At 33.0% G+C, this 27,742-nt stretch overlaps 1 protein-coding gene across 12 annotated transcripts in view; it reads left to right on the top strand.

Moving 5' to 3' along the window:
• The window catches only part of LOC148604345 (uncharacterized), a 35,974-nt gene extending 9,548 nt beyond the window's left edge, over window positions 1-26,426 (top strand). For 4 of the 12 annotated variants that reach the window (XM_088547783.1, XM_088547781.1, XM_088547784.1 and 1 more), the window contains exons 2-10: window positions 1,392-1,423; window positions 12,474-12,556; window positions 14,528-14,593; window positions 17,317-17,376; window positions 19,659-19,724; window positions 20,850-20,915; window positions 22,179-22,244; window positions 24,800-24,871; window positions 26,313-26,426. In XM_088547783.1, coding sequence (XP_088403909.1) covers window positions 12,522-12,556; window positions 14,528-14,593; window positions 17,317-17,376; window positions 19,659-19,724; window positions 20,850-20,915; window positions 22,179-22,244; window positions 24,800-24,871; window positions 26,313-26,397 — 516 coding nt within the window. In that variant the 5' untranslated portion in view covers window positions 1,392-1,423; window positions 12,474-12,521 and the 3' untranslated portion in view covers window positions 26,398-26,426. Of the gene's footprint in view, window positions 1-1,391; window positions 1,424-2,990; window positions 3,062-12,473; window positions 12,557-14,527; window positions 14,594-17,316; window positions 17,377-19,658; window positions 19,725-20,849; window positions 20,916-22,178; window positions 22,245-24,799; window positions 24,872-26,312 lie in introns of those variants that run through there. The other 8 variants (XM_088547791.1, XM_088547790.1, XM_088547785.1 and 5 more) reach the window with 7 other exon arrangements.
• The last annotated feature ends 1,316 nt before the right edge of the window (window positions 26,427-27,742 follow it).

Below are 27,742 nucleotides of genomic sequence, written 5' to 3' on the forward strand. Positions count from 1 at the left end.
TTCACGGCCGCCATATTGGTTTCAAGTTGACTGGCGTTCATGCATGTATGAACGATCTGGCGAAGTTCATGCAAGTATGAACTTTCTGGAAAGACATTCTCGACCAATCCAAAACAGAAATAAGCATGAAGAACCTTATGATTAGAATTATAAAGCGATAATTTTTTTATTTTTTGGAAGTTAAATTAATCAAGTTAATTTACATAAACCGTAGTCTCCATAGGTTAAGGAATAGAAGTTCCGTTAAATACATGTTTCGGGTAATTTTCATGATTTTGTTGAGGTAATTGCCTCTCTGATTGTTCCAGTATCTGCGGATTGTTAGTAATGATAATTTTACAGATGAAACAGTTATTGTTTTATCACAAGCAGCTTTCTCTAAGTAAAAAAAACAAATAAAAACAAAAAGAAAAAAAACAAAACAAAACAAAAAACAAAAAAACAAAAAACAAAACAAAAAACAAAAACAAACAAACAAACAAACAAACAAACAAAGAACAAAAGCAACGCGACGATTATGAAGAGCCAAAATAGTACTACCATCTATAAGTCCCTGAGCTAGGGGTCTAAGAATCACACTACACTCATCAGTATGCTATGGGGGGGGGGGGTTTACATTGAAATAAGTGTCAATTTAATCAAATTGTCGTTGGAATATTGGTACAGATTTTGTATTTATCCAAAAAAATGGATGTATGACCGCAACTTTTTAAAACTTATCAAAAGCCTCCGAAGTTGAACTATATGTTGATTTACCTCCTTCATTACGTAAAAGTCTATAAAATAACCAAAATAAAAAAATCTCGAAATATAAAAATGGTCATAAATTAAAAAATCATTCTCTTCACTCTGGGCAACAAATTGATTCGTTAATAGAATACATGAAAATAATGTTACAGAGGATGAGTTTGAAGGAAAACATGAGGTATTTTCTCAGTACCCATGCTAGTTATCCTTATACCTTAACCAAGTATAATTTATCTATTTTCTTTTAATTGATTTCTTTTGTTAAATTAGTTTATCATAAGGAGATATTGTCAGTCAGATTACTTTTTATGACAGTATGTATGCTACGCTGCAACATTTCGCAAATGAAAAAAAAATGCTCGTTCAATTTTTAACATCATTGCTCTTCTGTAAATATTGAATATGTGTATTTAGTTTTGTTTAGTGTATTTTGATACATTTTTTAGAAAACCATCAGTTCCTTTTGTTTTTGTTGTAATTTCTTTGACATGATAAATAAAGTGCTTTTAGTGATTTCCTTTATTTTACCGATTATTAGACATGTCATTATCATTATCAGTATATCTATAAACCATAAACCATTTACAACTGTTCATAGTACATCAATTTATTATTAAGTCTTTAAATATATTATTTAATTTCAGGTTGTTACTACTGAAGTGATATATTGCTCAAGGTAGTTATACTTTTATATCATAAATTGGCGATTCATTGAAATGTTTTTGCTGTATTCTTCATTTGCTTGAGTATACACAGGATGTATTAGTTTTCCATTTATTCTGAATACATAAAATGTATTTCCTGTAAAGTATTTAGAACATACAAGCACGATTGCCCGAAGATAATATTCACATTTGTTTGTAGCTTCATTTTACAAGGGGATGACTTCAAAACAGTCTCGATTTGTTTTTAACTGAAATTAAACTTAACCTTTATATTGACTATTTGGTGATAACGAAAGTAAGAATTAATAAAAATCATAAGCAAATTGGAATAAAAAAAAACTACAATTAAGTTGTAAATTTACTGGAATACAAGTACAAATGCTAACTAAGTAAGTAAACAAAACGTACATGATACGTTGCAAGTTTCTCTAATCCTGTTTTAATCATTTTAATTTTGTATAAAAAGGGTAAACAAGATATTTTTAATCGACAACATATATGTCCATTGTGGTGGACGCGTTTTTCAACAAACGGTCGGCATTCCAATGGAAACAAATGTGCTCCTCTACTTGCTGAACTATTCATTCACTTTTAAGAGGCTGACTTTATAGCTGATATGATCCGAAAGAGAGAACATCGTTTAGCTAGACCATTTAATCTCAGTTTCCGCTATATAGATGACGTATTGTCTTTAAACAATCCGAATTTCGGGGATTTGATGCATTGCATCTACACCAATGAACTTGACATAAAAGATACATGTACTAAAGACACTGTGAAGTCAACCTCATACCTTGACCTACATTTAGAAATCAAAGTCATCACTACAGAAGATTTACGGTCATCATCATGAACTCTGTGATCGTTATGGTGTATCCATCTGCACCATGAGAACCAATTTGTTCAACGTGTCATATTTTATCTTTCCTTTTAGGTCTACATCGAACTTTGCTTTTTATTAGCAACTTGGCTGGTGTTTTTAGAAAAAAACAAGGAACGCTCACCCTACCGGTGCACTTGGTCCATGCTTCCAGTTTTTAGTGGAGTTCGTGTTGCTCATTTACTTTTGTTATATTGTATGTATTCTTTTGGTTATTCAATGTTCTTGGTTGTGTTAGTCTGTTTTCCATGTCTTGTCTTTGTCCCTCATTTACATTCTTTTGATTTCCGCTAGAATATTGGTTCTCTTGATTACTCTTATTCATTCTTTACGTGAAGCAGACAGACGTGAAAATTATAATTATGACATCGTAAATGTTCAAAACAACTTTTTACCTTGTTAAAAAATGACAACAGTAGTCACGATACTTTCTTATACCAATCAATTAAATGCACCGACCACTAACTACAACGGATCTGTACATGTATGTTTACGCCGTAAAAAGTAAGTTTTGAACAACTTATTGACAGTAAAAAGCAAATGGTATCATCTGTCTATAAATGTCCTGATCAGAGCCCATCTTTTTTCCTGATATTCTCGGTCCTCCCCTGCCCTGGACAATGATGTTTCCGCTGAACTAATATTCTATAACCACTATGTCACCATTGTGGCCTATTCATACTGCTATTAAAAATGGAGCCTTTTTTAGGGGAAAGAAAGTCTTAGAAGTTTTATTTTGTCTGACCATGGAATTTTTACAAGGAATCTGGTTTGTTTTTATCAACTCCTTTAGAATAACCCGTTCAGACTGAGACGATATTGTATTACAACCATCAGCCTGAATCACATTTAAAATAATGGAGAACAATATCATAAGACATATATTTTGTGGTAACATACATGTACATGTATGCACATGCCTCAAAGTTCAAAGTTCACAGTTAATGCATTATCAAATTTATTACGAAATCCAGCCCTGCCGTGAACCCAGAGTCGCGTTTTTTATGTTTGAGAATCCCTGATTCATGGTTTAATCTTAAACGTTTTATTTGAAGTCAAAGCATATTAAGACAAATGTAAAAAAAAATATGTATGATTTTGTATGTACAAAAATAAATCTTTTCGCCAAAACGGAAGGTACACTCGATGCTTTACATTAAGTAGACAAATTGTCCGGAAATGATTCCGCATTAATCAATGTAATACAAGTAATAGTATGTATGAAAATTTCCAACTTTAAACTCGTTTTACATAGCTGATGTTGCAGATCGAATCGAAAACATTGCGTTGTTTTTATTTGTGTTTCAGTACAGAATATTTAGATATACATTGTAATATTCTACGGTGTCTTATCTCTTAATCAATGAAAATGCACTAAAATGCAACCAATTATAAGGGCATTTTTGTTTAGTCATCAAATAATCAAATTTTGTCGGAAAAATGTTTCCCTTTACATTTTTGAAATTCTATAAATGTGATCTTTACATGTTACCGGTTTTCCGATACCTATTACGCACGATTTCATTTACATTACTTATCAAAGTGTATCCAGGTCGATTGATTATTGACCCCTACTCTAATCAACGCAAAATAGCAGAAAACTCTACTACTTTTCAGTTAGAAAAAAAAATGATATTCATAAACTACACTGATCTATCTTTCCATTGACATATAATATAGCCGTATACCATATAGGCCCATTAAAATTCTAAAAAATCTTTAGACGTCCGCTGCACTACTGTATCTTTCTTAAAATTATTTGTTGACTATGCACGGCAAATGTTATCATTTCTTTTCATTCGAAAAACTTGTCATGGATGAGTTTCATGACCATTTTGATTTATCGAAATCAATGGCTAGAAAAACTATAATCACTGTAGGTTCGACTGTTTTGTCATGGACTAAAAGTGCACCCCATGATTTACATTACATGAATTTTGAATAGCGTACGATGTATCTGTACTTACATAGGTTCCCCCGTTATCCCACACGAAAAGGAAATTAAAATCAACTTAAATCCCGCTTTATCACCGAAAAAGAAACCAACCAAATAAAGAAGGACATCATCATTTTTGCCGTTGCTGCACTGTGAGGGCTATGCTGAAAGACATTATTTCAATGCACATCATTGTGGTTAACACCTATCAGGGTAGTACTGATTTTGAACCACACGATTTCATACTCGGTTGGAGACAATCATAGTAATCTAAACGCATATTGTACGTGGCATTTTAAAAGAAGGGCATTTCTAGTTGGTAAATCATTGGTACAACATGTCCATGATATCGAGCACTTTACTAAACAAAATTATTTGTCAAAATTCATATGCGGTAATGAAAAGTTGTGTTCTAGCGGAAATAAGAAAAACGTAGTCCAGGGACAAAGGCAAGACATGGAAAACATGCATACACAACAAAGAACATAAATAATCAACACAATACATAGACTGTAACAAAAGTAAATAAGCTAAAGACTGGCAGCATGGATCAGGTGCACCGGTAGGATAAGTGTTCTTTGCTCAGGCGCAGACGGGAGTATTGCAATATAAATCTTTTCTCAAACTCTTGGATGAATGTATCATGCAAAATTCGGAATTTGACTTCTTTGGGATGAGCTATGAAGTGAAAACACAAAAAGTTGGGAAAGAATGGCCAGAGAAAGAACCAGCGATTCGATCTTATGTATCTCTTTTTTAATTTTATTTTTGGCAGTGACGGTTTAAAGGAATGTTATCGGCAGGCGCCGTCCGGAGTATTGCAATCTCAACCCGTACTCAAGTCCTTGAATAAGTCGTTGTGGATCATTAACTAAAACTTTTTTTTTAACTTCCTTTATATTAACGGGTTAATTTCCCAACGAATGTAACTGCATACATTTTAAAAAGAAAAACAAAATGTAAAAATCATTGATATCAATAAACGGATGACATGTTTGGATCGAATGTAACGAAACTAATATAGATATATATCTTAGGTATTAAGAAAACATGATAAATGTAACCACATTTTTCAAGCTTACTTAATTGTGATTCCCATTACATTTTGAGCATTAATGTGTATATTTAATTATTTTTCAATTATTTACAATGTCCTCTATTGTATAATCTACATGTATAAATAAGACGACGTAATGTATTCCTATAGTTCTAGTACTAGTTGGACTGACCCTAGTAAAAGTTACCCCCAAATGATTAACAGTTTGTCTAATAGATTGTCCAGATTTTTAACGGGATCCAAATTTGGAGTTGCGACTCATAACATCCACAACTCCAGGTCTACCATTCCCCAAGAAGTGAATGGTGAAATTGCTTTTCGTAAACGGGTATTGTTCATCATCTCAACCCAACCATATGACTATCCCCTAGAAGATTCCATTCTGATTAAATGAAACATTTTTAAAAAGTTCTTGATATTTATTCGGCCATTTTTCTATAATAAAAATGTTAGCAACAATTATGCTTCCTGTAGTCCAAATATATATTTTTATTGATAAGATTTGTCATTTTGTAAACTCTGGGTTAGACACCGCCTTTTACTGAAATTTCTCTTTTACTCGATGTCTGCAAGATCCTGTGTAAATATTAGGAGTAAATTGAAATCTTAGAATTATTATTATGTGGGATGTGAGAAGGAATCAGATCAAATACACAAGAAACATTACCAGGATCTTGGATCACATGCAAGTCATCATCAAGGGGACTAGCTGAAATGACTCCGATCCCATGGGTGCCTGGCCCTTAACATTTAGATGAAATTGGCATTGATTGATCATATTGCATACCGTGATTGTTCGTTGGAGATGCCATGGGTGGATGCAACAGGGATCAAGGATCTGCACTGCACCGGGTAGCTCTTGGTTACTTTGTCTTGAAATGGTGAAAGCATGGGCTTATTGACTTTCAGTTGGTTTTGTTTAATTTGCTGAAAGGGACGGGAGAAGCTGGTCTGAGCCAAAAACTTTTGGATTATACTTTTTTGGAGGTTGACTATTTCTTTTCGGCGACAATTTTTCTTGGATGGCCGATAATTAGTTGAGATTTTGACGATTGAAAAAAATGTCGATATTGTATTAGTTGGATCGTCGCTTTCAAGATTTTGTTTGATCATGAAAGGGAAAGTCAAATTCCTGATTACAAATTAAAAACATATCCGGAAAAAACAAAATTGAATTTTATTTCTCTTTCATTAAATTGGGATATCTTTATATAAGTTAGTAAACCTTATCATATTATATTTGCGTGTCATCGTTGCATCCACTGCATTTTTCACTCAGAAATTAATATGCCTGTATAGTGAATATTCATTTAAGGTTCATGATATATTGAAAATGTCCATTACTGAATATTACAGTCCAAGCTTTTATGTTTATGGCCTAGTGGACAATTTTAAGGAAAATATGTTCTTTTCATGATTGCAGCATTTGCTGTGAATTCATGATATGGGCGTTATTTTTAACAAATCTTGAAATTCTTGCACATATATTTTAACTACATTTCAGGTTAACGATACAAGAGCAATCGATTGCTTAAGATTTATGCGCCTTTGTATAATGACGCATTTTATTCCATTTTTATTGCTGGAGTATATTTAATAGTTCTACCTGTATTGCAAGACTGTAACCATGATAACGATATATTTTGTTGTGGTTTCAGTTATACTTTATAATCTCTATTTAATGAAGAGGACACTTTTTTCGCGGTTTTTGTCATCATTATACTGTCAAAAAGTCATAAATTCACGATAGTTCCTGAACTATAACGTTCAAATAAATATTCACGTTAATTAGAATTTCACGTTACAATCTGACCGAAAATAAAACTGCCATAAAATTTTAACATTGTACATTTATTTGGACAAGTGTCATTGGAATAATAGTACATATTTACAAGCGATTATTAAGCTTTTGTGGATGTAAAGCAATCAGCTTGATTAAAATTAACAATATTCCTTATAGTTAGTTAATGCATCATAGTTACTCATTCAATGTGTGCCAGGTATTCTTTTCATAATTTGTTGATTTACTGCCGTCTCTGATTGTGCTAGGATTAACGAGGAGTGTTTCTACTGAATTTTACAATGGGAACCTTTGGGTCTACACAGCTGTCACAAGCAATATATAAACGAAATAACGACAATCATAAAGATCCGGACAGTAGCATCATCCACATAATTAGCTCATTGGCTGGGAGGGTACACCATACATTCCCTACCACTCCATTCAGCGGTATTCTCTAGAGGTTTTGACATTACTTAACGTCAATTTCAGCGATTTGTCGTTGGGGTAGGAGTACATATTTTGCGACATTGGCATGCGGCATCCTACCTGGAATCATTTCCAATGTGTATTTACGATTATTTTTGACCAACTGTGGCATGTATTGTAAAACTAGGAAACCGAGCGGAAATCTACGAAATAATCAGAAACTGATGGAAAAAAAACCCAATATTGCAAAACTAGGAAACCGAGCGGAAATCTACGAAATAATCAGAAACTGATGGGCGTAGAAGCTGCATGTAACACGTATAAAAATGAATAGTTTATTATGCAGGAATATAATTTTGACAATCCAAAAACAATATACAAATTCCGTTACCCAAGTCAAAGAACCTGCATAATGTCAGTAATTTAGGCAAAAATATAAATATAACACTAAATAATTATCAGTGATAATAATAAAATATCAAATCTAGGCCGGGGTTGGGCTAACAAAAACAGCACCTTCAAGTAAAAGCGTTACGGAATTCACCGTCTAAAAACACTTGAAATACAGGAAGATGTGTATAAAAAGAGCTATAAAGCTTACCGTTGACTATATAAATATCCACAAGTCCAAACGTGGCAAATAAACAGGTCAAGGGAACGACACCGCCGATCCCTGGGACAGTCGAATTTCGAATTTCCCAACTTTGTTTTCAGTAGAAACACCAACGTCAGATTGTTGACCACAACGCATGAAATTTCCCGCAATACACTAATTTCGCGGAATAAAATACGTTCACAACACTGACGCGACTGACAAATATGTAGAACGAATAAAACATAACTATATACAACAATATTCTATAACAAAACTAATTTACTCAAAACACGGAATTTAAACCCGCATCTAACCAGTCCTGGTATAAAAATTAATGTACGCCAAAGGAACGATAACTCTACTTTGGCGGAAAATGTAGACGTCAAAACAGCGACAGACTTCTGTTACAATGATAATAATTAATAACTTAAATGGTAAGACAATGCTAAACCATTATCCCTAAGTATATTTTTGTCTTCCCAAAACTGTTATAATTCCCAAAATACTTCAGGATAATTAATATATGTGAAAACGTATTTCACAACACATGCAAATCTGGATTTTTTTTCTGCTTTAAAGATGGCAATAAAGACAAATTATTTATCTTGTGATGCAGAAGTCCAAATATAAGAATAAAATAATGGAAATCATTTTTTGATTCATGGCGAACTCGTTGACCAGATCAGTAACATTCTTGATTTTTATTGCTACCGTTTCGGAATATTTTTGAAAAAAAAGTTTTAATAAAAATTTTAAAACTAATACAATATAAATATTGACAATTTTAACTTTGTTTTGTTTCTCTTGTTTACTAGCATAGCACCCAGGGAGAAATTACCGTCGAGAAAAGAATTTCTTGTAAAAAGAAAATAAAATACTTAGTCACTTAGTAAGAAATTGTACAGAGACCAAAGATGTTTCTGATACTTATTTGACGACTCCTTGTCCTATGCATTGTACTTTTAAAATGGGTTACTTGAATCCTTTCACAGTTTGTCATGAACATTGTTTATCGGCAAGTATGCTATTAGCAAGTAAATCTGGGGTGAGGCCGGCCGTAACTCCCGCCCCCTTGCATCTATCGATTCACTTTTGATATGTAAATATATACCCTTCCATATAACTGCGTAGTTAGTAAATAAGCAACATATCCAACAATAGGTAATAGAAATTTGTGGCATTTTATTGTAATTATGAATTGATGGAATTTTCGGTCGTTACTTTTACGGTTTATTCAAGGGAACACAAGTTTTATGACAGACCTTATTTTCATTTTGAAATGGTATACATTACGACCTGAGAGTTATTGTGTCTGCCTTCTATACATCGAGATGTACAGTCAGCCCCTGGAATAAATCACCTTTTCATGCTCATGATAGAAGTTATGATCAGCTTGCCTCACTTTCAAAATTATCTATGAAAGAAAGAATATAACCCGTTAATTGTATTTTAAATAAGGATTAGCACATTAAGAGGTTATATTTTTTTTCTTCGTGGTGCATTACACCTATTTTTAAAAAGATAATCGGAACCCAACTTGCAGAGAGTTGTCTGTAATATGTTCTTCTTTTTTAACCACAGTTAAACCTTTTCTGTATGGGCGCCAAATGAACTCTTGTGGTTTTGTACTCACAAAAGCTAATTTTGTTCAACAAAAATTAATTCTGATTAACAAAATCTATAACATACTACAAAATTTTCAATTTTCAATTTTGTGTCACAAAAGTCAATTATATGTCACAAAATTGACTTTTGTGAGACAAAATTAAATTTTGTCACTAAAGTCTATTTTGTATGCAATTAGTTTACAGAATCATTTGGATATGCAAATGAAATCAACATTTTAAGAAGGTTTCTCATTGGATATAGTAACTGTTATAGAAACGCACGGCGGTTAAGGCCGTTTTAAGTGAAATAAAAAAATCTTTAAGTTGAATTCTGTAGTAAAACTGTTTTGAAATTACTAAGATTGCTATTATACATTTTCTATGAGATTTGTTTGATAAGACAGGTTTTTAAATACGCGATTTGTCTACTTTCGATTTATTGTGATTGTCACTGGTGAATTACGTACGTGATCATTTTCTGACATCTTTCAACTCAACTATAAAATGCTTTTGCCCGACCTGTAAATCGCAACCAAATTAGATAAAATTTGACAAGATAATTTGTTTTAAAAAAACACACTTTCACTTTTGATTTTGTTGCAATGTATTTTATATAGTATAGTCAACTTTCAAAGCATAATTATTAAAAGGGAAATCAGTGAATTCCTATATTAAGCCCATGATTAGAGCTATTTATTGTCAGTTAATCGATGATGTTGACACTAAAAAAAGCATTTAAAACAGTCCATAATTGATCAATGTATTCCAATATCCTTTAAATATATTATGTCATTGCGGGTTGTGAAAACGGAAGTGATTTGTTGTTGACGATAGTTATACTTTTATATCATAACAAATTGACAAATCTATACTCTCTCTCAAATTTAAATCTGGAATGTTTGATCGATAACATATTTGTCCAGTGTGATGGACACGTTTTTCATAAATCTGTGCTATCCTCTTTTGGTTTCCCTACCAAGGACGATGATTGTGATTTACCGTCTATGTACTGGATTCCTAAACTCCACAAGAATCCATACAAACAACGTTTCATAGCTGGATCTGCAAAATGTACCACCAAACCTCTTTCAAAACTTTTAACTTCTATACTCACAACTGTCAAAGAGGGTCTGCAGTCTTACCACAACACTTGTTACTCCCGTAGTGGTATTAATTCAATGTGGATCCTGAAAAACTCGAAAGATCTTATGGAGACAATCAGTTCAAGATTATTATCTGAATATAATAGTATTAAAACCTATGCTTTTTCAACACTGTATACTCCTATTCCCCATACTCAGTTAAAATCCCGACTTAAAAAGATTATACATCGTTGTTTTTCACTATTCCTTTACTCTTATGAGGCTGACTTTATAGCTGATCAGATCAGAAAGAAAGAATATCGTTTGGCTAGATCCGTCAGTCTCAGTTTCCGCTATATATATGACGTATTATCTTTATACAATCCTAATTTCGGGGATTTGATACATCGCATCTACCCAAAAGAAGATAAAAGATACTACAGACACTGTAAAGTCAGCCTCATATCTTGACCTACACTTAGAAATCGATGGTAAAGGAAAACTATTGACCAAACTCTACGACAAACGTGATGACTTTTCATTCAGAATTGTCAACTTTCCTTTCATCTGTGACAACATCTCTTCGGCACGTGCGTATGGATTGTTCCTATCACAACTCATACGTTATGCCAGAGCTTGCCAAAACTGCGCAGACTTCTTATATCGCGCTAGAACTCTAACAAATATGCTTCTGGAACAGGGTTATGTTGCTACAAAATGGAAGTCATCACTACAGAGGTTTTATGGTCGTCATCATGAACTTGTGGATCGTTATGGTGTATCCATCTGCACCATGAAAACTGATTTATTCAACTGGTCATGGTTTTCCTTTCCCCGTTTGTCTACCCCGCACTTGACTTTTTATGAGCACCTCGGCGGGTGTTTCTAGAAAAGTAGAGGACACTTATCCTACTGATGCAACTGGTCCATGCTCCCAGTCTTTAGTCCGAGTTGCTCATTTACTTTTGTTACTTTGTATGTATAATTTTAGTTACTTTATGTTCTTTGTTGTGATTGTCTCTTTTATATGTCTGGTCTTTGTCCCTGGATTTCATTCTTTTGATTTCCGCTAGAATTTTGGTTCCCTTGATTACTCTTTCAACAAGTGGGTAGTGTATTGGAATTAACTTGTCAGACCGTCTGTTCGAATTTCTTATCTAAACTCCCAATGGATGGATTAATTTTAAGTTTGAGGTGTGGCTTTATATTAATGGGACATATGTTGGAATCATTTTGTGATGTTGTATGATATCAACTTTCTGTTTCGTGGGAATTAGCTATTTTCACTGTATCGAATGATAGCGAAAATTTTCGTCACAAAAATCTCTACTCCATTGATTGGATTTTTGTCAAATTTGGTATGAAATCACAATACTAAAACATATAAGCAAGGGTGAAGCAAGATGATATTCACTTTTGTTTGTAATTCTTCCCAAATTCTTATGGCTTCAAAATTTTCCTCACATCAAAAATCAAATTGGAATTAAAATATGTAATCATTTGGTTGTAAATAATAAGGCACTGTTCCTCCTGGTGAATAGGATTCTTTATCAAAGTTTCGTTGTTGTGAATTTTTTTCTTTTGTTTATTGTAATAAACACATTATACATTTTGTTTTTGTTGATAATACTCTGATGAACATATGATATATGAAATATTTAATATCATTTTGAAATTCTATTTTATTGAATTCAGAGGATATTTTCAACTCCATTTGCTGCACATTTAAAACAAAAAACAAGGATGTCAGTTGTGTACCAAATACCAAACCTTGAACTGTAAGTATGAAATAAATCATTTGGAATAACCTTGTCAATATTGTCATTATGGAAAAGGAAAAGAAAAAGAAGAGAAATAACCCAATAAATAACTGATCACATGTTTTGCGTTAATATGATATATGTTGTAGCTTTTTGTATTTAGCTGGATCATACCTTATATAGACCCCCTGGTTTCTCATTTTATATAAAAAAGGATTCCCATGGCACATTTTTGTAAAACATTTTCCAAAATGTTATCCTCATTTGAAAGAATTTTTTAGCCACATGTATCACCTTGAAAGAGGATTTTCACAAATAATGTCTATAATGTTACCTTACAATTTTTTTTAATGACAAATAGTCTTACACATTATTTTCAGATAATTTCAAACACTATTATTTAATTGTAAACATGTATGTCTCTATAGTTTTGCAAGGCCACAGAAAAGAATACTCCAATGCCATAGGTGCAATTTACTCTTAACTATTTTAAGTATTGTTATGGTGCATACAATGTGCTAATATACTTTTTAAAAATGTGCTTGGTAAATATAAAAAAATTGACCAAAACAAAATATTTTAATGTGTACATTATTAGATGAAAACCTGTCGCTTTCCATTAGTTTTAAAAGAGTAATCAAGGGAACCAATATTCCAGAGGGAATCAAAAGAACGTAATCCAGGGACAAAGATCTGTCAGGGAAAACAGACACACACAACAAATAACACTAAATAACTAAAATAATACATACAAAACAACAGAAGTAAATGAAATCAATAAAACAATATAATAAAGATTAAAACTTCGACTAAGTTAATAGAAAGTAAAAGAAAAAACTGAAAGCCACTTTGCAGCATCCAAACATTTAGATAGATAGACGACTTTTACGTTCGCCATTTCCGACTAATCTGTAAGCAAATGGTCAGAGTTTTTATACGAGACAAAGAAAGAATATCAGATTTGTAGCTCACTACTAGACAAAATAATGACAGACATGACCATCCACAGTCGTTTTTTGACTGATACAAATGTCTCAATCAATGCATTGTATGTATAAAAGAAATACATTTCTTCTACCACAACGGTAAAAAAAAATGTTGTATCATTTATTTTTGTCAATCTAAACCAAATACAATGTTTATGTAGGCATTTTTTGGCTTTGTCAACACTTTTAAGGTTGAATTAGTCAAAAATGTCGATGTGAACGCTTTTTGGAATGAGTTAAAAAAATGTCTACGTCAACACTTTGCGTTGTGGTAGACAATATGTGTCCACCTCAACGCACAAAATCGTTGTGTTAGACATTTTGTGTCCTACTTAACACTAAATTTACTTTGGTGTTTTAAGACAACGTATTTCTGTGTTGAGTTAGACAAATTGTGTTTTAAATGAACATTGTACATGCTGATATGGTAAAAATGTGACTAAGTAAAACGAAATGAGCGTTTTAGTAGCCTATATTTGTTTTTATCAAGTATATTTTGACTGTGCATGGTCACTACAGTCATAATTTCAGCCAGCAGTGTATAGGCTACAAGAAAAGTTATAGTTGTATGGTAATACGTCTCCGAACATAAAAAAATATCTGAAATGCTTCTTTAATACATGTATCATTTAAATATTTCTTAGCATTGTAATATCGCCTGGTCTTACGCCTGTTAACCTCTACATAATTGAAGAGCCTTCTCGGAATGGAAGTGAATGTGGAAGTTGTCTATACTGACATATTTCTGTTTCTTATTATCTTTCAAGTAAAACAAGCTTTGTGGAAATTTTAATCATATTTTCTATATATATCTGTTTTTTTGTTTGGTTTTCCCATTTTAATTATTGCTTTTCATAACTTGTTCAATCTATTTTTTCCGTTATCCTACTGTATAAGAAGGCTCATTTTCTAAAAATAGACATCTGTTTACAGCAAATTTCTTATTTAATTTCATCACTATATTTTATTATGATATTGGACTTCAATAAGAACTGTTTTGTAGAATGGAACAAACACCAAAACTGTTTCTGATCGAGCAGCCATTGGTGTGGTTTAATCCATTTCTAAAGTAAGTACATAATGAAAAATTAAAACAATAAATTGCCCTTTTCAAACATACACATATTCATGAATATATTATGATATAATATTAGTGATATTATGCTTCTATACTACTAAAGGACGAGAACAATTTCTTTGAGCTCTGAAACCAAACAAGGTCGAATACATTTGTGATTTGAGGTATAAATGTAGTATTGTGTACTTCCTAAATTTGTCTTTGAAACAATAATTTTTCTACGGAAAACACAAATTTTGGGGAAAATATCTCAATTCGGAGACCGTCATTGGTTCGTGTGTTATAATACGCTTTCGCGTATGCTCAATTGATGTACTGTCCGGATTATGTGTACATGTGTTACACGAGTATTGTACGTTCATTTTTTTTTGCTTAATTCCTTTCGTCTCCTGGCGTTTGCATTTGATAAACAAAATTTTGTACCGTTGTTAAGCACAAAAATACATGTAGTTTGAGCTAGATAAAAAAAAAATAATTTTTCAGTTAGCAAGAGACCACTTTGTTAACCTACTTGAAAGCATTATTGGGTGTAATTCTTTGATAACTAACAGGAAATTTGGCAGAATAATAGGACCTAATGCTAGAAAGTTCCCTTTCGACTTTCTCGCCAATTCAGCCATTGAAAAATTGCAAACGAACAAGTCCCAGTTTGAGGGTTGATCACACATTTGTATAAACATTTAAAAGGGTGGTTACAGAGTGAATGTGCGTCTGAAAAAAAAACTCACACGATAAATTGGAAATAACCGATATCGCGGAACAGGGCTTTAATGCCTCTTCTGCGTCTTGATGTTGAACGAGGGTCTTCAACAATGAAAAAATGTTAACTCCTTCAAACCAGACCAAGAAGGCCCCCTATAACGTACACATAATCAGAATTCTTGATAAAATAAAAATCAAGATTACTCTTTTGCTATACCCACTGGCCATGGAGTGAAAACTTGAGCGAAGCCTCCGGATAACCAGCTAATAGCGCCAGGGTTACATGTAAAGACTGCTAATCTTGAATTAATCGATCGCTGCAAAAATACTTCATTAACGCAACGCATGTCTGGATCAGTCATATTGTTTATTGCAAGTGTATTTCAATGGAGTTTTTTTTCTTAACGGGCCATATCAAATTTAAAAGTCTTCTTTTTGCGTTTGTCGGTTTCGTCATCGTCGTCGTAAAACATCAGCTCCTCCCATACCCATGGGTCAAATTAAACCAAGGACCAAAAAACAGCTTCTTAGTCTCAGATTAAACCAGTTTTTTTTCCAGGAAAGTGCATTGTCATGAAGATTTGAAGCTTTACTAAGAGACACACCATTTAACTTCGGGGGGGGGGGGATATTGGGTTCTTTGCTTGTTAAAAATATTTCCATCCTGGCTTTGGAGAAAAGATAATTTGGTAATTTTTACTTAAAAATTTGTCTTACATGCGTTAGAAAGAGTAATCAAGGAAACCAAGGTTATAGCGGTAATCAAAAGAATGCAATCCAGGGACAAAGACCAGACATGGAAAACAGAAATACACAACAAAGAACATAAAGTAACTGAAACCATACATACAAAGTAACAAAAACAAATGAGCAACTCGGACTCCACTAAAAACTGAGAGCATGGACCAGGTGCACCGGTAGGGTGCATATTTTGCAAGAAAAAATAATTCTGAGTCTAAAGAAAACCAAGTCCCCTGAAAGGTTAATGGTCTACTTCTCTTAAACCACTAAAGCAATTTGAACAAAACTGTACACCATCAACTTAGTACTGTGTCCACACTTTGATCAATCGACCGCGATTTCGCGGGCATCCTCTAGTATAACTTATATTTGTCAATGTGTCATCTGTTATCAGACATTGGTTATTTTTATCTAAAACAAAAAAGGCCTATCTTCTTTTATCTTGCATGAACCGGTTTTCATTTTCGCTCTTCTAAGGAGAAGACAGTATTATACTTACGGACTTGGAGGCGTCATTTGTGTATTCGACGGTGACAAATTGAGCTTGTTTGCGAGGCGCAAGCGGAACAAGTTAACGAATAGTTGCGTGTGTCAAAGCTATATGTATATTAATAGGACAAATCTTCAAATGTTATACGGATAGTTCCTTTCTTATGTAACTGTTAAATAAATCCTTTAAAATAATCAAAAACATTTGAAAATGACTCACACGTACACAATTTGACACAGAAAATCGTGGAACAGACAGCCTCAAATGTACGGTTTATCCAACAAACTCCGTATTACAAAAAATGTTGCTTTAGAAGTTGTCTGGTACGTTTTTAAACTACGCTCGAATTTTGGGATTTAATGGTTAATAGTGTTCACTTTAATTTTAATATTAAATTTCTTCAAAATAAGATCACAAAATTTATTTCCTCTATGTGCTCGATGATAAAATTATTGTTTATGAAGCAACTTTTGAAATAAATAAAACTGAAATTTTCACTTTTACATACAAGTTTTTATTTTTCTTGACGTTAAATATTAATAGTTATTTTTTTCGCCTGGTTTGTAATCACGATAAGAACATATTACCATTGACATAAATAGTAACGTAGAAGTCTCAGACTCAAAGTACTATGAACAAATAACTAGCAAGTGTACCAAAAATGTATGAATGTGAACTTACATCGCAGAAACAGTATTATCCCTAATAATGAGTGAGCATTTGACTTCTATTAAAAAAGAAATCACATATTTTCATTTTTGTTACTGAATTTTATTTGTAGTATCGCACATTATGCTGGGACAATTTACAATCGAAGACTTCTTCATGGATACTTGCACATGTATGTTAATCATAAATATTCTCTTTTTAAAATCAATCAAAATATCGAACAAATTTGGAATAAAAAATGGGATTGTTTAAACTTGATTCTTTATATATACAGTAAAACCTGTCTCAACCGAACTCTGAATAATCCGAAAACCTTCTGAACCAAAGCCTTTTGAAGGCCCTTTATATAAACAAAATTTTATATTGGACCTTGGTAAACAGAATACCTGCCAGAAAGGAACCTACATTGAAGTCCAAAATGTTTTAAAAAAATATTTCACTGTAGCACACGGAAACTGCATTCTTACCAAATGTATTGTGAAAAGAAGAGGAAACTTACTTTCGGTAATGTCACAACATTTTACCTAAAAAAACAATGAAGTACTGCGCTTCATCTCAATGATTGCTGTGCGATCAGCGAATTCACCCGAAGGTCGCCAATTTACATTTTGACCATGGCAACGGACATTTGCAAAACTTTTCCGAATTAGTTCAAAAACGGAGGGCATTGCATGCCATTGGCATTACTGTTCGGAAAGAACTTTTAGAATGAATCCAGCAGAAAAAGCAGAGGACGCTGGTTCATGTTCCCAGTTTTTAGTAAAGTCCCAGTTGCTCATTTGCTTTTGTTGCGTTCTCTGTTTTGTGTGTCTGTTTTCTATGTCTGGTCTTTGTCCCTTGATCACATTCCTTAGAATCTTGGTTCCCTTGTTTACTCTTTTAAACAATACGATAAATTGAAAACAACAAAAATATTTTGGCTGACAGAGAATTATTTTTTGACGTAACTTTGAAATTAAATCATAGAGACACTACTATTTTGACTTTATGATTGAAAACATATTTGTAAAGTTTGGTAGATTGATGCTTTAACAGACAGTAGTCATCCACATCTATTTAATGATCTAGATTCCTATGTAAGTCGGCACAGTCCTTTAGAACTTCCGCAATATAACCTTATCACGAAATTATCCTTTCCTTATTTCAATCATTTGCCAAAATGACTTGAAATTAAGGATTATATAGACAAACTGGTCTTGTATATTGACCATAATCACAAAATTGACAAAGGGGAAGGCTTTCAAATAAACTCTTTGACATAGTCGACGACTTTATTTTCCCAAGTTGTAAGGTCAAATCCTAAATGCATTCCAGTTGCTTCCAGATTTGAAATTTGGTTTCACAGCTCAAACTCTATGCTAGAATTTGCTATAATTATACTGATCTATTTTAAGGATGTCAACGGCTTACGCTAAAGTTACTAGGACAAAGATATGTAGTCCAAAGACAATGGTTGTCATTCCAAATGTTCTACGGTTGTCGCTATTTTCTGATTGACTTTTATAGAATTCTTCTTTCTATATTACAAACTACTCACATCAGTCGTATTCTGGACGTCACATGATTGTACTTATATCAACTATCCTATAAAATTCGAAGTTTATAAGGGTTGATTGATTTTTCACCATGTTTCTAAACAATACAAAAAGGAAAATAAATACAACTATTCTCTCTAAAATAAGTATAATATTATTAAACTAGATATTATATAGCCGTATATGGGTCTAATATTTAAAACAATACTTTGTAGTCCAACGCATTTAAGGGGTTCCACTAATTTCCACTGAAAGTACTTCAGAATTAAATGAAAATTGTTACATCCATTCAGCACCTGCGTATGGAGTGTTCATATCACAACTCATACGTTATGCCAGAGCTTGCAAAATCTACGCAGACTTTTTGTATCGCGCTAGAACTCTAACAAATAGGCTTCTTGAACAAGGATATGTTGCCACAAGATTGAAATCATCACTACAGAAGTTTTATGGTCGTCATCATGAACTCGTGGATCGTTATGGTGTATCCATCTACCATGAAAACTGATTTATTCAACGAGTCATAGTTTTCTTTCCTCGTTTGTCTACTCCGGACATGACTTTTTATGAGCAACTCGACGGATGTTTCTTGAAAAGCAGAGGACGCATACCCTACCGGTGCATCTGGTCCATGCTCCAAGTCCGAGTTGCTAATTTGCTTTTGTTACTTGGTTTGTATGATTTTAGTTATTTTATGTTATTTGTTGTGTATGTCTATTTTCCATGTCCGGTCTTAGTCCCTGGATTGCAGCATTCTTTTGATTACCGCTATAACCTTGGTTCTCTTAATTACTCTTACAATAAAGACTGAAAGGTCAGTTAACGGAAAGTAAGATGTGTCTATGTTATCATGACTACGTTATGTAAATACATTTTAAAAAATCTCAATAGTTTTAATTTGTGATATAACTTGTTTCAGGTTGGTAAATCCTTGCATAATGATGCCAAATAATTATGCAGTGAAATACGTTGGGTCAGGTTATGAGTATGTACATTACAAGTTTAATACATAATTATTTCTACTAAAATTCAAGCTTTCCGAAGAAACATATTTATAAATGCAATATTAAAAATTTTGGATTGATCATCATCATTTAAAATTATATTTGACTCATAAAAAGGATTTTGTCAATTGTACTAGTGAATTAGATAATAATAGTTACAATGACCTTGAGTAAAAACAAAATAAATATTCCTTGGTATGAAAAATTAAAAAAAAACCTGTGCAAATTAAAAATAACTATAGAAGTAAATGCTATTATTTCTATGTATATTATTACACAATTGACTTTAAACTGTAGATTTATCTAAAGCTTATACGTTTCTTCTCAATATTGCGAAAGATAAAGCATCTTAAATCTGATTCACATATTAAACTGCTTGGTTGTTAAATTTGTATTTCAAAATACCCTGCCTATATTCTGATACTGTCAATGAGCGATTCACACAGTAAATAAAATGTAAACAATGAAACCAAGAGTATGATACTGTTGTTTAAATAAAATGTAAACAATGAAACCAAGAGTATGATACTGTTGTTTAAATCTAAATCAGTTCTATTAAACATTAAAAGGACCAATCGTTAATTGGTTAGCCAGAAAACATAAAAAGGATCAATCGTTAATTGGTTAGCCAAACATCCTAAAATAGTGATGCCTATTTTTACAATATTGCATTGTAAATAGGATGTTTTCAAATCATCTTCTAAATATACCGAAGATAATGTTTTCAAAATGCTGGATTTTTTTTATCGACAACTTATTTGTCTATGAGCAACTCGGCGGTTTTTCTAAAAAAGTAGAGGACGTTTACCCTAACGGTGCACCTGGTCCATGTTCCCAGTTTTTAGTTGAGTCTGAGTTGCTCATTTGCTTTTGTAAGTAACTTTATGTTCTTTGTTGTGTATGTCTGTTTTCCATGTCTGGTCTTTGTCCCTGGATTGCATTCTTTTGATTACCGCTATAACCTTGGTTCTCTTAATTACTCTTACAATGAAGACTGAAAAGTCAATTAATGGAAAGTAAGATGTTTCTATATTATCCTGCCTACGTTATGTAAATACATTTTAAAAAATCTCAATAGTTTTAATTTGTGATATAACTTGTTTCAGGTTGGTAAATCCTTGCATAATGATGCCAAATAATTATGCAGTGAAATACGTTGGGTCAGGTTATGAGTATGTACATTACAAGTTTAATACATAATTATTTCTACTAAAATTCAAGCTTTCCGAAGAAACATATTTATAAATGCAATATTAAAACGTTTGGATTGATCATCATCATTTAAAATTATTTGACTCATAAAAAAGGATTTTGTCAATTGTACTAGTGAATTAGATAATAATAGTTACAATGACCACGAGTAAAAACAAAATAAATATTCCTTGGTATGAAAAATTAAAAAAAAAACTTGTACAAAGTAAAAATAAATATAGAAGTAAATGCTTTTATTTCTATGTATATTATTATACAATTGACTTTAAACTGTAGATTTAACTGAAGCTTATACGTTTCTTCTCAATATTGCAAAAGATAAAGTATTTTCAATATGATTCACATATTAAACTGCTTGGTTGTTAAATTTGTATTTCAAAATACCCTGCCTATATTTTGATACCGTCAATGAGCGATTCACACAGTAAATAAAATGTAAACAATGAAACCAAGAGTATGATACTGTTGTTTAAATAAAATGTAAACAATGAAACCAAGAGTATGATACTGTTGTTTAAATAAAATGTAAACAATGAAACCAAGAGTATGATACTGTTGTTTAAATCTAAATCAGTTCTATTAAACATAAAAAGGACCAATCGTTAATTGGTTAGCCAGAAAACATAAAAAGGACCAATCGTTAATTGGTTAGCCAGAAAACATAAAAAGGACCAATCGTTAATTGGTTAGCCAGAAAACATAAAAAGGACCAATCGTTAATTGGTTAGCCAAACATCCTAAAATAGTCATGCCTATTTTTACAATATTGCATTGTAAATAAGATGTTTTCAAATTATCTTCTAAATATACCGAGATAATGTTTTCAAAATGCTGGATTTTTTTTATCGACAACTTATTTGTCTATGAGCAACTCGGCGGTTTTTCTAGAAAAGCAGAGGACGTTTACCTAACGGTGCACCTGGTCAATGCTCCCAGTTTTTAGTTGAGTCTGAGTTGCTCATTTGCTTTTGTAACTTTGTATGTATGATTTTAGTTACTTTATGTTCTTTGTTGTGTATGTCTGTTTTCCATGTCTGGTCTTTGTCCCTGGATTGCATTCTTTTGATTACCGTTATAACCTTGGTTCTCTTAATTACTCTTACAATGAAGACTGAAAAGTCAATTAATGGAAAGTAAGATGTGTCTATATTATCCTGCCTACGTTATGTAAACACATTTTAAAAAATCTCAATAGTTTTAATTTGTGATATAACTTTTTTCAGGTTGGTAAATCCTTGCATAATGATGCCAAATAATTATGCAGTGAAATACGTTGGGTCAGGTTATGAGTATGTACATTACAAGTTTAATACATAATTATTTCTACTAAAATTCAAGCTTTCCGAAGAAACATATTTATAAATGCAATATTAAAAATTTTGGATTGATCATCATCATTTAAAATTATATTTGACTCATAAAAAGGATTTTGTCAATTGTACTAGTGAATTAGATAATAATAGTTACAATGACCTTGAGTAAAAACAAAATAAATATTCCTTGGTATGAAAAATTAAAAAAAAACCTGTGCAAATTAAAAATAACTATAGAAGTAAATGCTATTATTTCTATGTATATTATTACACAATTGACTTTAAACTGTAGATTTATCTAAAGCTTATACGTTTCTTCTCAATATTGCGAAAGATAAAGCATCTTAAATCTGATTCACATATTAAACTGCTTGGTTGTTAAATTTTTATTTAAAAAAATCCAGCCTATATTTTGATACCGTCAATGAGCGATTCACACAGTAAATAAAATGTAAACAATGAAACCAGGAGTATGATACTGTAAATCTAAATCAGTTCTATTAAACATAAAAAGGACCAATCGTTAATTGGTTAGCCAGAAAACATAAAAAGGACCAATCGTTAATTGGTTAGCCAGAAAACATAAAAAGGACCAATCGTTAATTGGTTAGCCAAACATCCTAAAATAGTCATGCCTATTTTTACAATATTGCTTTGTAAATAAGATGTTTTCAAATCATCTTCTAAATATACCGAGATAATGTTTTCAAAATGCTGGATTGTTTTTATCGACAACATATTTGTCTAGTGTGGTGGACGCGATTCTCAACAAACGGTCGTCATTCACATGGGAACAAATTGTGCGCCTCTACCTGCTAACCTACTCTTTCACATTTACTAGGCTGACTTATAGCTGATCTAATCCAAAAGAAGGAACATCGTTTAACTAGGTCATTTAATATCAGTTTCCGCTATATAGATAACGTATGATCGTTGAACAATCATGGTTCCGGGGATTTCATTCATCTACCCCCAAAAAGATAAAGGATACTACAGACACTGTGAAGTCATTCTCATAAATTGACATACACTCTGAGATTAATGATGAAAGAAAGCTATTGACCATATACGACAAACGCGATGACTTTTCATTCTGTATTGTCAACTTTCCTTTCATCTGTGGCAACATCCCGTCTGCACCTACGTATGGAGGTCTAATATCACAACGCATACGTTATGCCAAGGCTTGCCATATCTATGCAGACCATGCAAGACCATACAAGTAGGCTTCTATTACAGGGTTATGTTGCTACGAGGTTGAAATAATCACTACCGAAGTGTTATGGTCGTCATCATGAACTCGTAGATCGTTACGATGTATACATCTGCACCATGAAACTGATTTGTTCGAAGTGTCATAATTTTCTTTTCCTCTTTCGTCTACCCGGATTTGACTACCCTTGATCACTCTTTCAACTACCCAAATATCGGTAATAATTCAGAGAGTCACATCAGGTGCCCCAAAGGGTAAGCATGTCCTACTCCACAAGTAGCAACCGTCGTATTGCGAAGGTGTATAATCTGGTTGTAATGTAGCAACAATAATGCAGCTCCCCAATACAAGGCACAAAGGAGTCCCGTCAGAAACAATTTACACTAGGGAAAAATCTTCCAATTAAACAAAGTATCATGAAACAAACAAGTTAAGAACGCAGAAATGGTGGTAAATTATAAATAATGCTGGAATTTTTAATCGACAACATATTTGTCCAGTGCGGTGGACGTGTTTTTCAACAAACAGTCGGCATTCCAATGGGAACAAATTGTGCTCCTCTACTTGCTGACCTATTTCGTCATTCCCTTCACTCTTATGATGCTGACTTTATAGCTGATCTGATCCGAAAGAAAGAATATCGTTTAGCAAAATCCATTAATCTCAGTTTCCGCTATATAGATGACGTATTATCTTTAAACAATCCTAATTTTGGGGATTTGATACATAGCATCTATACCAAAGAACTTGAGATAAAGGATACTACGGACACTGTGAAGTCAGCCTCATATCTTGACCTACACTTAGAAATCGTTGGTGAAGGAAAACCATTGACCAAACTTTACGACAAACGTAATAACTTTTCATTCAGAATTGTCAACTTTCCTTTTATCTGTAGCAACATCCCTTCAGCACCTGCGAATGGAGTGTTCATATCACAACCCCTACATTATGTCAGAGCTTGCCAAAACTACGCAGACTTTTTGTATCGCGCTAGATTTCTAACAAATAGGCTTCTAGAACAGGGTTATGTTGCTATAAGATTGACGTCATCACTACAGTAGTTTTATGGTCGTCATTATGAACTCATGGATCGTTACAATGTATCCATCTGTGCCATGAAAACAGATTTGTTCAACTTGTCATAGTTTTCCTTTCCTCTTTCGTCTACTCCAGACGACTTTTTATGAGCAATTCGGCGGGTGTTTCTAGAAAAGCAGAGGACGCTTACCCTACCGGTGCATCTGGTCCATGCTCCCAGTTTCCTTGGTTCTCTTGATTACTTATTTAAACTTTACTTTTACGGTGTATCTTGTAGAGCTACAAATAGAAAACCAGAGGATCTGAAAAATGATGGAAGAGAAAAGGATGCGAAAGTATATCAATACATGTAGGTTTTGAGTTTAGAAAATATTATGAAATTTATATTTTTGCTTTTGTCATTGTAATCATATTAAAGGTCATTTTTCTTAAAATAGAAAAAATGACTTGTCTAATTCTCTCATTGTAGAAGTAATATAATATTTTTAACATATCCAGTAATTGCTTGTCTTTGCAAATTTGAATTCACTAAAAATAGCATTATAATATTGCAAAAAAAATACCATATTTGAAAGGTACTTCTGAACTCTTTTTTGAACAAGAATTCTAACAGCAGTATTACAAATATTAATATTAAAATGTAGTTGTTAATAAATGCAGAATAACGATATTAAATCAATACATTAATAGTTCCCATGGAAAACTGCATGGAATGACCATTCTTGCAGTAGATTGAAATTACTTTCACAATTACCATGACAACGGTGTTACAAAAATAAAAAAAAAAAACTTTTATTTTTCCCACGTTTACATGCATGAAATTAATTGGGCATTTGTGTTTTCCAATTTTTTCCTAATTTTTGGTCAGTACAGAGAATTTGCACTTAAATTTCGAATCCGTTAGGTTAGTGAAAATGTCTTAAATACCCGTGAAGGTCCGGGTGTTAAAAAAATAGGCCTGCTGCAGCGCTAAGCTTGTCGTAAAAGGCGACTAAATAGTGCTCAGAACCCTAGCCGGGGCTAGGGCGCTCTGCCCACAGATCAACTGGGGTGTGTGCCCCAGGTGGTGGAATGGGGTACCCCTGGCGTGTTACATGCTGGGGTTGTCAGGCTATAATACGGAAAACCTGACCGCAAACCATAGTAGTGCACCGTGTTGGGAAAGATGCCACGTTCCTCGCACGTTAAAGAACCCTACTGTGGTATTCTCCCGGAGTAGGAACCATAGGGCTCCGCCACAGGAGGCTAAATTGCCCGACTCTACCCACCTCTCCCTATTTCCAGAGGCAATCAAAATTTGTCGACCCCATTGTCCTTGTGTCCCATCCCTTTTTCATTTCATCATCATTTCATGTTCATTTTATCATCAATTTCATGTTCATCGTCTGAATATAGCTGAAATATTGCTGCTCGGACGTTAAATCCCAAGACACAAACAAATCATTTCTAAATGCGTGTGAATTGTTATCAACTTTTACGTACAGTCATTAAAAGACGATCAATTCAAAATGTTTAAATTATCGACCAATGGACCTTATTAGACAAAAAATGCCTCGACTGTAAAGTATCTAAGAAAGGTTGGCTCAAATTAGGTTCAATTCCACCGAAATCCAGAAAACTTGTCTACAATGTATCAATTAGACCTCATCATTTCAAGTCGAATCTTTAGAGTTTTATTTACTAGTAGATAACATTACAATAAGCGATGTATTACTCTCTTATTTTAGTAGAGACAACCTTTTTAAAATTAAACAAACAAGTATGCAATTAAATGTCATATTTTCTTCCAGCAACAAGATTAACATCATCAACGGTGATGGGGCACAGATTCAATTAGGGAACCACAACACCATGGGCAAAGCTGGCCGTAATTAAAATTCATTCAATAAAATTATGAAATCAAAGATCATTGTATTTTCTTTGTCTCGCATTACAATTTGGTGACTGACTAGATGTTGTACTACACCTTTGACGCTTAACAATTCCTTTGATAAAAAAAATATCGCATTCAACATCACATTAAAATACCGAAAATTTTACAACAAGTGTACTTCTGACATTGGATTGCCATCATCAACCAAGTAAATTACCAATATTGTTCGTCGTTCTTTACCATAAGTACTTATTGTTTAATTTTCCTTATAGCAGCATGACATTGACAAATTATTTGGCGCTTCTGGATAAGCAGTGCATGCCTATGTTACCGTTACACTTGTTTCATGATTCTGGTTTTCGAAGAAATGCATGTTGCTCTATTTTAAAAATTGTTTTTTTTTTTTTTTTTTTTTTTGGGTGGGGGGGGTTTGATACATCGCATCTACCCAAAAGAACTTGAGATAAAGGATACTACAGACACTGTGAAGTCAGCCTCATATCTTGACCTACACTTAGAAATCGATGGTAAAGGAAAACTATTGACCAAACTTTACGACAAACGTGATGACTTTTCATTCAGAATTGTCAACTTTCCTTTCATCTGTGGCAACATCCCTTCAGCCCCTGCGTATGGAGTGTTCATATCACAACTCATACGTTATGCCAGAGCTTGCCGAAACTACGCAGACTTATCGCGCTAGAACTCTAACAAATAGGCTTCTAGAACAGGGTTATGTTGCTACAAGATTGAAGTCATCACTACAGAAGTTTTATGGTCGTCATCATGAACTCATGGATCGTTATGGTGTATCCATCTGCACCATGAAAACAGATTTATTCGATTTATTACCGCTATAACCTTGGTTCCCATGATTACTCTTTTTAATAATTTTACATAGATTTTGTGTTTTTGTTTCGACTTCATTAGAAGGAGTAATCAAGGGAACCAAAGGTTCTAGCGAAAGTCAAAAGAAAGTAATCCAGGGACAAAGACCAAACATGGAAATCAGACATTCACAACAAAGAACATTAAGTAACTAAAATAATACATACACAGTAACAAAAGCAAATGAGCAACTCCGACTCCACTAAAAACTGGGAGCATGGACCAGAAGGGTAGGAATTCATTCTGAGACACATCTATTTGAAATCGGATGAACTTCAATAAACACTCTTGTTAAAAGCGAAAAAATAGGGAATAGGGACATTTTTAAAGAAAACAAAATTACGAAAAATGGTATATACTATAACTATTATATTACTTCGAATGAGGTTTATAAGCGAGATGACACAGGTCAGGTATCGGGATTCTGGAAAAATAGGTTGTGCTAAGTGAGCACGTCAC

Source organism: Perna viridis, chromosome 10 (assembly GCF_037379345.1).
Source record: "Perna viridis isolate PV_CMFRI_1.1 ecotype Kerala chromosome 10, ASM3737934v1, whole genome shotgun sequence".
In the NCBI taxonomy this organism is placed as follows: Eukaryota; Metazoa; Mollusca; class Bivalvia; order Mytilida; family Mytilidae; genus Perna; species Perna viridis.